Genomic DNA, 12,522 nt, shown 5'->3' with positions numbered 1-12,522 from the left:
AGGAAAATCATAATTTAAAATGTGTAAATTGACCAATTACATTCATGGAAATGTATTTTAAATTTGTTAAAAATATATATAATTTCCAAAAATGCCCGAGGCCTAATTTATCAATCATGCGTAGGGAAAAATCTGTGCGTAAACCATGCGTGGGATAATGTCCACGCAAAGTGAGATTTATCAAAATGAACGTTGACTTGAGAGTGTGTAAATTGACATTGCCAAATTGTGGAATAAGGGAACTGCTTGTCAAACATAGACTACTGTACCTAATCCAATGGTTCCCAACCGGGGGTACTAGGACCTCTAGGGGTACTTGAGAAGAGTCATACAACTATAGGCATACTGGTAAAATGCACATGAGGGGTACTCCGGGAAGAGCAAAATTCAGTTGGTGGTACAGTAACCAAAAAAGGTTGGGAACCACTGGCCTAGTCCATGGGGAAAATATATGTTGAGAATTTATGAAATTGTGAGAGTAATAATCATTGTTCAATTTCATTGTGAATTCATGCAACATATCTTGACAGGCTAAAATGTGACCACAGAAATGCATTTGTTACGGTAATAATCCAAATAAAGTACAGTAATTTGTTAAATTAGAGGCACGTGTGAAAGTGAAACCATTCTTGAAATACTATAAAAGACTGAGATAATGAGAAATCAAATGAGAGATGGCTGATCTTGCTCTGTTGGAAGATTTGACACACGCTGCATTTAGCAGAGAACACGTTTTTAGAGACAGATGGGTCTTTTGAGCAGAATGTACAGATTGGCTCATCAGATATCGTTTCCCAAAACCAATCTTCTATGATTTTTGCAAGAATTTAAGACTTACTTTAGAAAGCCAAACACGTGCCAATAATGCCATTTCGTTGCACATCCAAGTGCTTCGGTTTTTGGCAAAGGGCAATTTTCAGGGGCAGCTTGTCGATCAGCATCTCACAGCCCTTGATGAGCCAATGTTTTGGATGCAATCATCAGCAAAACGAACATACCATTTCCATACACCATCGCACAACAGGTTGAAGTCAAGAGGGGTTTGTTTGTTATAAATACGAATGGAGCAATAGACGGCAACTACATCGCTATAAAAGCACTATCCCAAAACTAGTTAAACTATGTGAACAGAAAAGGCTTCCACTCAATGTGCAGGTGATAAGTTATGTGATGCGCAAAAGACCCTACTGAATGTGGTGGCAATGTGGAACGCATGACTCATTCAGCATTGTTGGCCTATAAGCCAGCAGGGAGCTATTGAGGATGAATGGCTTATTGGTATGTGTTGCCTACTCATATGAAGTATATTTGTCATTGCTAAAGCAACTTGAATTGTCATAATGGTCTTTTCTTTGTAGCTATGTCTTTATTTTTATTGGTCAAGCCACAACTGAGTGAGCCAAATAAAACCATTTGTTTGTACTCAACCAACCTGATACTAGCATCTCTAGTTCAGTCTCAGAAAAGTTTATTTTTCTTAGCTGTTTTTGGTTGCGCCTTTGTATTTCATGGTACAGGGTGGTATATTCCCTATACAGAATTCGCTACGCCATTTCCTGGTTGCAAATATTCTAATAGTTTGCCTCATTTCAGTTTATGTGAATGGAAGGTCTATCCAGATGGGGGTGGGAAAGTCACTATCAGGCAGCTACCTGGTGGATAATGGTACACCACAGGGGAGTGTGATTAGTCCTCTGTTTTTCTGTATCATGATCAATGACGTTTACTCTCAGGTACAGCCGGATATTGGGAGGTTGTTATTTGCAGATGATGGGGCCTTATGGAAGAGGGGAAGAAATGTGCCATACATAATCATAAAGATACAGGAAGCAATTGATGAGGTAGAGCGGTGGGCATTAATGTGGGGATTCAGGTTCCCTATAGAGAAAACTCAGACAGTGTTCTTTACCAGGAGGAACGTGGGAGATGAGGTATGCTTGAGGTTATATGGGAGAAACTTGGAGAGGGTGGGTGCCTTCAGGTTCCTTGGGGTATACTTTGACATTAGACTGACCTGGGCAGAACACATTGAGAAAGTGTAAAAAGGTGCTAAATGTGATGCGCTGTCTGACGGGAAAGGAGTGGGGGCTGGGCGTTCCTCATTGAGGACCATGTATGTTGCATTGATCCGATCTGTAATAGACTATGGCAGTATACTGTATGGTTCATCATCATTGGAAAGGCTAGATGTCATACAGGGACAAGGACTCAGAATATGTAGTGGGGCGTTTTGGACGTCTGCAGTGGCTGCACTACAGGTGGAGATAGGGGATATGCCATTGCAGATTAGAAGACAGCAGCTGGCAATTAATTATTGGGTCAACAGTCTCATGGGGTGTCTCATCCTGCAAACGGGATTTTACAGGCATGCTGGGAACATGAGCGAAGACAGAACACAAGCTTTGGGTGGGTGAGTAATACCAAGACAAAGGAGATGGGACTGTATGAAAGGGAGTTTAGTCCAACGGTAGCTATTCCTGTAAATCCACCATGGCTACTTCCGCCTCCAGTAGTTGATCTATAAGTGTTGGAGAGACTACAGAAATATAGGGAGGGTGATGATCCATCTGATTTCTTTAAGAGACGTCTGGATACTGTGTATCAGGATTTTGTGGCCATTTACACAGGATGTACTGGTTCAGCATTTGTAGTGCAGAAATGTGGGGTGTAAATCAGGAAACTTATTACAGATAATCTGGCTGTATATGTAACAGTATAACTTTAAACCGTCCCCTCGCCCCGACACGGGCGCGAACCAGGGACCCTCTGCACACATCGACAACAGTCACCCACGAAGCATCGTTACCCATCGCTCCACAAAAGCCACGGCCCTTGCACAGCAAGGGGAAACCCTACTTAAAGTCTCAGAGCAAGTGACGTAACTGATTGAAATGCTACTAGCGCGTACCCGCTAACTAGCTAGCCATTTCACATCCGTTACACTCACCCCCCTTTCAACCTCCTCCTTTTCCGCAGCAACCAGTGATCCGGGTCAACAGCATCAATGTAACAGTATAACTTTAAACCGTCCCCTCGCCCCGACACGGGCGCGAACCAGGGACCCTCTGCACACATCAACAACGGTCGCCCACGAAGCATCGTTACCCATCGCTCCACAAAGGCCACGGCCCTTGCACAGCAAGGGGAAACCCTACTTAAAGTCTCAGAGCAAGTGACGTAACTGATTGAAATGCTACTAGCGCGTACCCGCTAACTAGCTAGCCATTTCACATCCGTTACATATATACGGTGGAGCTGATGGCCATACTGTTGGCCTTGCAGTGGGTGGAGGAAGTCAAGCCAGCCAGAGTAGTTATTTGCTGTGATGCATGTGCAGTGTTAATGAGTCTCCAGTCCTTTAGGTCACGTAGCAGACAAGACCTGCTTTATGAGGTGCTACAAACCCATGGCAGGATTAGACAGATGGGTATACAGATAAGATTTACTTGGGTCCCAGCCCATGTGGGGTTGGAGGGGAATGAGGCAGTTGGGGATGTTGATGTTGATGTTGTAGTTTCAATGAGCAAGACAAAGGCAAAAAGCCTGATATGGACAGTGATGGTGCAGAGATGGCAGGAGCAGTGGAATAGAGATACTAAGGGCGGGCATTTATTTCCAGTACAGAGGAAAGTCAGGGAGGGGAGGACGTCAGGAAGGGACAGAAGAGAGGAGGCTATTTTTAGAAGATTAAGGGTGGGACACAGCCGGTTGAATAAGTCCTTAAATGTGATAGGAAAGCATCCAACAGGAAAGTGTGATTATTGCCAGGAAACAGAGACCGTGGAGTATGTATTGCTACGGTGTGGGCAGTATCAGAGGGAAAGAGAGAGGCTGAGATCTAGTATGAGGGAGAAGGGGATACAGGAAATTAGTTTAAAGAGTATATTGAGTAGAACGTCATTAGATATAGTCTCAAATATTTTGTTATCTTTTTTAAGAGCAAAGGGGCTGGCAGGTAGGATTTCATTTCTCCCGGTTTCTGGCCCACACTCCAGTACAGTAGGTGGCGGTAATGGACCATAACGTTGGATGCCAACCGCCGAAGAAGAAGAAGAAGTTTACGTGACAAAACTAGCAAGTATAGTGTAGAGCAGGGGTACTCAACTCTTACCCTATGAGGTCCGGAGCCTGCTGGTTTTCTGTTCTACCTGATAATTAATTGCACACACCTGGTGTCCCAGGTCTAAATCCCTAATTACAGGCGATCAATGAAAAAATGCAGTGGAACTGGCTTTGGGGTCCAGCGTTGAGTTTGAGGGGTGTAGAGAATCATTGTAAACCGCTGGGAAATATATTTTCCATAACCCCCCCCCCCCCCCCCCCATTTTTTTTTCAGCTGTTTGAAGCTGGTGTACAAAACCTAAAGTAAAAGACACAAAAATGAAACTTAAGAACGGGAAGCATAGAAATAGCACATAGAATAGATATACCGCTTCTTAGACTTGCTTTCAATGAGAATGACAGATATATAACACATTTATAAGATAATTTGGTAGGGTTACCCAAAAAGGTATATATTGCAGATTTAAAGGTACGATTTTGACCATATATGGTTAATTACGGGAGTTTTGAAACGCAAATAGCCAAATGACTTAAATGTAAATGTAAATGCTGTGCATGAGCACTGAGGCTGCAAACAATTGGTATTCATCAATCAGTGGGGACTGGTGGGAGGAGCTATAGGAGAATGGGCTCATTGTAATGTCTAGAATGGAATGTGTTTGAGTGCATAAATATAATTGTAAAAACTGGAAACTATGATAACATTTAAAACGGAAACACCCTCAAAGGCAAACTTGTGGCACCCACAAGAATCTGCTTTATTTATTCCTGTTTAGAAATGGCTGTGTCAGAGTGAAAAACTGTGGATAACTTTGTTATGAAATTGATTTAGTATTTCAGTTCATGTTGTCAATCACAGCTAATTCACAAGAAATGAAAGACAAACACATAGGTAAATAGATATCTTGCAAACTTTATTTAATGTTGCATTTAATTTAATCTTCTCTTTTCCGCCCCCAAAGAAAACACATGAAAAAATTGCTATAGTATACTATGGTGTAAATACTATAGTATTCACTGTAGTGTTTTTGCGGACTCAAATCTATAGTGAATACTGTAGTATTTACTGTAATATACTGTAGTATTTACAGTATACTGTAGTATTTATTATAGTGTAGTATTTATTCTTGTGTATTTGTTTCATTATCTTTCACTTAGAAGCTGAAACTTTCTCCTTGAGTGAATCTGCTGGATATATATTAAAATAGCAAATTTTCCACAACCTGTAGGTAGGTAGGTAGGTAGGACTGGGGTCTTAACAGATAGTTCAGATCCTCTGCTCTTTTCTATAATATGTAGGGAACACAATATATGGTCTATACTTGTTATGTACATTTCTCACTTATCAGTGGCACAAATTGGGATAGGGGGAGGCGAATGGGCAGGTAATATGGAAATTAAATACTGTAGAATTTACTATATTTAAATAAGTGTGGTGATTTTGCAGACTGTAGTGTTTTTGTGGACATTACTGTAGTATTTCCTAGAGTGCTTTTTTTGCGAATAATGCTGTAGTATTTACAATATTCTACAGTATACTACAACATTCTATAGTAAGTACTACACGAGGGATACTACAGTGTGTAGTATAGAATTCTACAGTATACTCCAGTTTACTACAGAATTCTATAGTAAGTAATGTAGTATTCTATAGTAAACTGTAATATTTTTTCATGTGGAAATTTTATGATTTACAAATTTTAAGGTGCATTTCACAATGGTTTTGGATAATCAATGCACATTTCAGCAGGATATGACAGTTCTGTCAGATAAAGGTGGTCAATTTCTTGCAATCCTTTTTTACACAGAGTCTAACTCTCGGGGGAATTTTTCACAGTTAATGCAGTTCTTTTTATTCCGATTTTGAGTAATAAAATATACACCTGCCTTACAACTTACTCTGAATGTACTATTGCTGGGCAATCATCAGTTGGCACTATATATTCAAAGTTTATAACAAAAAGACACATAATGATACCAAAGTGAGTCAATTTAACATTTATAGAGACAACAATTAAGATAAACAGTAAAAATAAAACCTGTTGTGACTTGCAAACTCAGATTGGACTGGATGGATTGTTTATTTTACAAAGAGAAGAAAATTACACATAGTTTGAATATCTGACATGCTCTTTGACGTCAACAAATGTTGTGGATGCAGTTCAATACTTTAAGCAGTCAATTTCTTGTGTGGAGAGACAGAAACGAATGAGAGCATTAGACAAGTGGTGGTAGAAAGTGGCCCATGAGCATTCTTATGTACATGACGTTTGTGTACTTTACAGAACAGCACTTTGTAGAAGATGGGATTTTAGATGGCCTCCTTTTCATTAAATTGATGCATACTCTCAAGAGAAAGCTGTTGGGATTTGACATTAGTTTAACCAAGGAGATAGTGTAGTATTTACCTACTCTATATCGGCCATGAAGGGCAGCTTAACACTGTGGTCTATACATTTCTCTGATGTATTTTATAGTTGTTTTAGCACAGGACATGTCTCTCAACAAAACTGTGAGTCAAACTTGAACAAAACACTAATTTGGTTCGTCAAGTCTCAGAAACCTCATATTAGACAGGCAGTTTATTTACAAAGTGATAAAAAAACATATAGCTATAGACATGGTTGGTGGAATTATAGTAGCAAAATTGAAAATAAAAATATTCACTTAAGGTAAATGTGAAATTTGGAAAATGTTCAGTCAACTGTGGGTCATAATGTATTTTTCATGTATAGTGTATATTTCAAAATCTTTGCCAACTCATTATCGGTGCATTCATTCTTCAGATTTCTCATGTAAAACTTTAAAACAAATTAAACTTAATGTATCCCTATCCCCCCATAATGTAACCAGTCCTGGGCTTATGAAATATACAATGTACAAACTCTAAAGAAAGGCCATCTGTGTTGAAGCTCTACAAAAATAACACCATGTTGAACCACCACCTTTGCAGCTCTGGTAGAAGTCCTCTGGAAAGACGGATATTTACAAAAGCCCACAAAAAGGAGGGAATGAAGAGGAAGAAGAGTGAGGAATAGGAGCTGAAGTCATCGCAGAAAAGTTGAGAGGTCCCCAAGAGCAACGGTTGAATTCCTCTCGCTGTAAGGTCTCTAAATGGTTACCTCATAATCTCTTTTTTCCTGTAAAGACCAGACAAACACACTCATCAAAGGTTCTTACTGGCCAAACGGTTTACTCTGGGTCATAATACTTCAGTTCATCAGCCACTGCCACCGCATACTTTACTTTCATTATCAACTGTGAGATGTTATGTAAAGGTATTTTCTTTCCCAATATGAAGTTAATAGTAACTATTTGAGAGAGAGAGAAAGAGAAAAAGAGAGAGTGATGAAGTTAGTGAGGGTCAGGGAGCTCAGTGTGAGGAACCCATTAACCCCACAAAGTGCTGACTGAAGTGTTGACACCAGTTTGGTACAGTGGTGCAGTGACAGGTGATACAGTGGGTGAGGTGGATATGAGGTGTGCTCTTTAAGATGGACAGTCGTCATCAGAAGAAGGCCTCACCTCATTGTTCTTTTGCAGGCAGCCAAGGAGGGACAGACAGACAATTAATAATCACAGAACACCTGCCGGGCTGATGGGAGGAAGAGGTGAAAAACGAGGAGAATGAGGAGATTATGGCCCAGTCAAAACGGAGACCAGATTATGGAAGTAACGAATGAGAGAAGCACAGCATCCGCTCACGTCACACAGCCGTCTGAATACCTGCTTAACTAATAGGACATTCCTGCAACACAATATTTTGAATCAAGGGAGATGGTTTTTTAGAGCATGAGTGTTACATTTGTAACAGAGTTGATGAATAGTTTAACAAAACACATTGACATACGGTACCAGTCAAAAGTGTGGACACACCTACTCATTCAAGGGTTTTTCTTTATTTTTACTATTTTCTACATTATAGAATAACAGTGAAGACATCATAACTATGAAATAACACATGGAATCATATAGTAACCAAAAAAGTGTGAAACAAATCAAAATATATTTTATATTTGAGATTCTTCAAAGTAGCCACCCTTTGCCTTAATGACAGCTTTGCACACTCTTGGCATTCTCTTAACCAGCTTCATGAGGTAGTCACCTGGAATGCATTTCAATTAACAGGTGTGCCTTGTTAAAAGTCAATTAATGCGTTTGAGCCAGTCAGTTGTGTTGTGACAAGGTAGGGGTGGTATACAGAAGATAGCCCTATTTGGTAAAATACTAAGTTCATATTATTGCAAGAACAGCTCAAATAAGCAAAGAGAAACGACAGTCCATCATTACTTTACTTTAAGACATAAAGGTCATTCAATAGAACTTTGAAAGTTTCTTCAAATGCAGTCGCAAAAACAATCAAGCACTATGATGAAACTGGTTCTCCTGAGGACCGCCACAGGAAAGGTAGACCCAGAGTTACCTCTGCAGTCTCTTCTCAACATAAACTGTTCAGAAGAGACTACGTGAATCAGGACTTCATGGTTGAATTGCTGTAAAGAAACCGCTACTAAAGGACACCAAAAAGAAGAAGAGACTTGCTTGGGCCAAGAAATACAAGCAATGGACATTAGACACAATGAACATTGGCAATGGACATTAGCACACTTGATGATTGAGTCGGAGGTGAGCATGGCCACGCAGTCATGGGTGAACAGGGAGTACAGGAGGGGGCTGAGCACGCACCCTTGTGGGGCCCCAGTGTTGAGGATCAGTGAAGTGGAGGTGTTTCCTACCTTCACCACCTGGGGGCGGCCCATCAGGAACTCCAGGACCCAGTTGTACAGGGCGGGGTTCAGACCCAGGGTCCCGAGCTTGATGATGAGCTTGGAGGGTACTATGGTGTTGAAGGCAAGGCTGTAGTCAATGAACAGCATTCTTACATAGGTATTCTTGTCCAGATGGGATAGGGCAGTGCGATGGCGATTGCATCGGTCTGTGGATCTACTGGGGCGGTAAGCAAATTGAAGTGGGTCTAGGGTGACAGGTAAGGTAGAGGTGATATGATCCTTGAATAGTCTCTCAAAGCACTTCATGATGACAGAAGTGAGTGCTACGGAGCGATAGTCATTTAGTTGGAGACTTATATTTCCCTCACTAACTTTAAACATCAGCTAACCAATCGCTGCAGCTGTACATAGCCCATCTGTAAATAGCCCATACAATCTACCTACCTCATCCCCATATTGTTTTTATTTACTTTTATGCTCTTTTGCACACCAGTATTTCTACTTGCACATCATCTGTACGTCTCACTCCAGTGTTAATTTGCTAAATTGTAATTACTTCGCTACTATGGCCTATTTATTGCCTTACCTCCTCATGCCATTTGCACACACTGTATATAGACTTTCTTTTTTTCTATTGTGTTATTGACTGTACGCTTGTTTATTCCATGTGTAACTCTGTTTGTGTCACTTTGCTTTATCTTGGCCAGGTCGCAGTTGTAAATGAGAACTTGTTCTCAACTAGCCTACCTGGTTAAATAAAGGTGAAATACATGAAAAAACAAATGTGTTCAGTTACCTTTGCTTTCTTGTACAGGAACAATGGTGGGCATATTGAAGCATTTGGGGACAGTAGACTGGGATAGGCAGAGATTGAATATGTCCGTAAACACACCAGCCAGCTGGTCTGCACATGCTCAGAGGACGCGGCTAGGGATGCGGTCTGGGCCGGCAACCTTGCGAGGATTAATATGCTTAAATGTCTTACTCACGTCGGCCACAGAGAAGGAGAGCCCACAGTCCTTGGTAGCGGGCCACGTCGGTGGCACTGTGTTTTCCTCAGCACTTAACCAGCGTGGCTACCACAGCATTCTGCAGCGATACGCATTCCCATCTGGTTTGCACTTAGTGGGACTATAATTTGTTTTTCCACAGTCCAATGACCCAACACACCTCCAGGTTGTGTAAGGGCTATTTGACCAAGAAGCAGAGTGATGGAGTGCTGCATCAGATGACCTGGACTCCACGATCACTTGACCTCAACCCAATTGGGATGAGTTGGACCGCAGAGTGAAGGAAATGCACCCAACAAGTGCTCAGCATATGTGGGAACTCCTTCAAGACTGTTGGAAAAGCATTCCAGGTGAAGCTGGTTGAGAGAATGTCAAGTGTGCAAGTCTTTCATCATGGCAAAGGGTGGCTACTTTGAAGAATCTCAAATAAAACATATCTTGATTTGTTTAACACTTTTTTTGGTTACATGATTCCATATGTGTTATTTCATAGTTTTGATGTCTTCACTATTTTTCTACAATGTAGAAAATAGTAAAAAAAATAAAGAAAAACCCTTGAATGAGTAGGTGTGTCCAAACTTTTGACTGGTACTGTACACGGTGGAATCATGTTTATCGTACATTGTGCCTTTGACATTTCACAACAAATCCAACACTCACATTAAATAAAACACATATTTGTACACTAAATGATGCAGATATGAAGGACTCATGGACAAAGGAATGTGTAAACCAAATACAATAATTGAGACTCAATGTCAAATCTAAGTGCTCTGATAATGTTCTAAAGTGCAGCACATAAAACTAATGTAAATACTAAGTGTAAATATAAATACTCTCTATTGCACAGATCTTTTTGTTATAGCCCATGTGATTTAATAACCATAATTCATAAAAGGGTCCATATGTGTATACATTTCAAAAGCAATTCAAACTACACTGAACAAAAATATAAATGCAACATGTAAAGTGTTGGTCCCATGTTTCATGAGCTGAAATAAGATCCCAGAAATGTTCCATATGCACAAAAAGCAGATTTCTCTAAAATGTGAACGGGTGAATCCCGGTTTCAACTGTACCGGACAGATGGCGTTAAGTGGGCGAGTGGTTTTCTGATGTCAACTTTGTGAACAGAGTGCCCCATGGGGGCGGTGGGGTTATGGTATGGGCAGGCATAAGCTACAGACAACGAGCACAATTGCATTTTATTAATGGCAATTTGAATGCACAGAAATACCGTGACTAGATCCTGAGGCCCATTGTCGTGCCATTCATCCACCGCCATCACCTCATGTTTTAGCATGAAAATGCATGGCCCCATGTCGCAAGGATCTGTACACAATTCCTGGAAGCTGAAAATCTCCCAGTTCTTCAATGGCCTGCATAACAGACATGTCACCCATTTAGCATGTTTGGGATGCTCTGGATCAACATGTACAACAGCATGTTTCAGTTCCCGGCAATATCCAGCAGCTTCGCACAGCCATTGAAAAGGGGTGGGACAACATTCCACAGGCCATAATCAACAGCCTGGTCAGCTCTATGAGAATGAGATGTGTCGCGCTGCATGAGGCAAATGGTGGTCACAGCAGATACTGACTGGTTTTCTGATCCACGCGTCTACTTTATTTTTAAAAGGTATCTGTGACCAACAGATGCATATCTCTATTCCCAGTCATGGGAAACCAATAATTTAGGGCTTAATGAATTTATTTAAATTGACTGATTTCCTTATATGAACTGTAACTAAGTAAAGTCTTTGAAATTGTTGCATGTTGCGTTTATATTTTTGTTCAGTAATTAATGGATGAGACTCAATGACTGCACAACTCAATCACATGTGAATGACATGATAATGACACAATGATGGATGAGCTTTAAAGTGTCTTTGAAGCTGACACTGATATTAAGTATTACAAAAATATATTTTTCACCTCCTTCATACAATACTACATTCATCATCTCTCCAGGAACGTAGTTGTCATGCTCAAATTTCAAATGTAAACACATCTGTGCACTACATGTCCCCTATCCACTGATGGAGTGCTTGTGCGGTCCTATTTATCTACTGAAAATAGATGTGATACTCATACAAAAACACATTGAGCTTTAAAGCTAAGTAGACTGTAGTGCTTTAAAAATTTAAAGCTAAGTAGACTGTAGAGCTTCCAAACTTCAAAGCTAAGTAATAGACCTCTAGAGCCAGAATTGGTTGGCAATAGTCCTTGTCTGCATTCATCACAAGACCACAAATTGAGAGGCTCAGCTCAGAGCTCTGGTAGCTGGGGTGGGAGATGGTGCCCTCTGCTGGTAAGATATGAGATGACAGTCAGGCAGGTGGCAATGAGATGGATCAGGACTGGACAATGGTATTCTTGGAGTCCACGTCTCGGAGATTCATGTGCATGACATCCGTACTTACTCCTGTATCATAGATTGGGTTGTTGAAGGCTGACTCCTCTGTCATGTTGTCATACGGCGGCAGGGATGATGTTGGCATTCTGATGGTCTTCCCCTGAAGTCTAAGAGGGACAGAGACACACAAGCACATGTAACAGTATAACTTTAGTACCGTCCCCTCGCCCCGACACGGGCACGAACCAGGGACCCTCTGCACACATCAACAACTGACACCCACGAAGCGTCGTTACCCATCGCTCCACAAAAGCCGTGGCCCTTGCAGAGCAAGGGGCAACACTACTTCTAGGTTTCAGAGCAAG

The 12,522-nt window shown here is 41.0% G+C and overlaps 1 protein-coding gene across 4 annotated transcripts in view; it reads right to left on the bottom strand.

Annotated features, from left to right (window-relative positions):
* Positions 1–4,955: 4,955 nt before the first annotated feature.
* Positions 4,956–12,522, bottom strand: part of LOC139535790 (seizure protein 6-like) — a 244,895-nt gene continuing 237,328 nt past the window's right edge. Inside the window, exons 16-18 of one of the 4 annotated variants that reach the window (XR_011667195.1) lie at positions 12,225–12,324; positions 7,588–12,109; positions 4,956–7,202 (exon numbers count right to left, since the gene is read on the bottom strand). Coding sequence is in view for 2 of the 4 variants with exons in the window: in XM_071335592.1 (XP_071191693.1) it covers positions 7,589–7,657; positions 12,225–12,324 (169 nt within the window). In the remaining 2 variants the exon portion in view is untranslated. The remainder of the gene's footprint in view (positions 7,203–7,587; positions 12,110–12,224; positions 12,325–12,522) is intronic. The other 3 variants (XR_011667197.1, XM_071335592.1, XM_071335605.1) reach the window with 3 other exon arrangements.

Source organism: Salvelinus alpinus, chromosome 1 (genome assembly GCF_045679555.1).
Source record: "Salvelinus alpinus chromosome 1, SLU_Salpinus.1, whole genome shotgun sequence".
Taxonomy (NCBI): Eukaryota; Metazoa; Chordata; class Actinopteri; order Salmoniformes; family Salmonidae; genus Salvelinus; species Salvelinus alpinus.
This window is presented reverse-complemented; position numbering and strand designations above follow the sequence as displayed.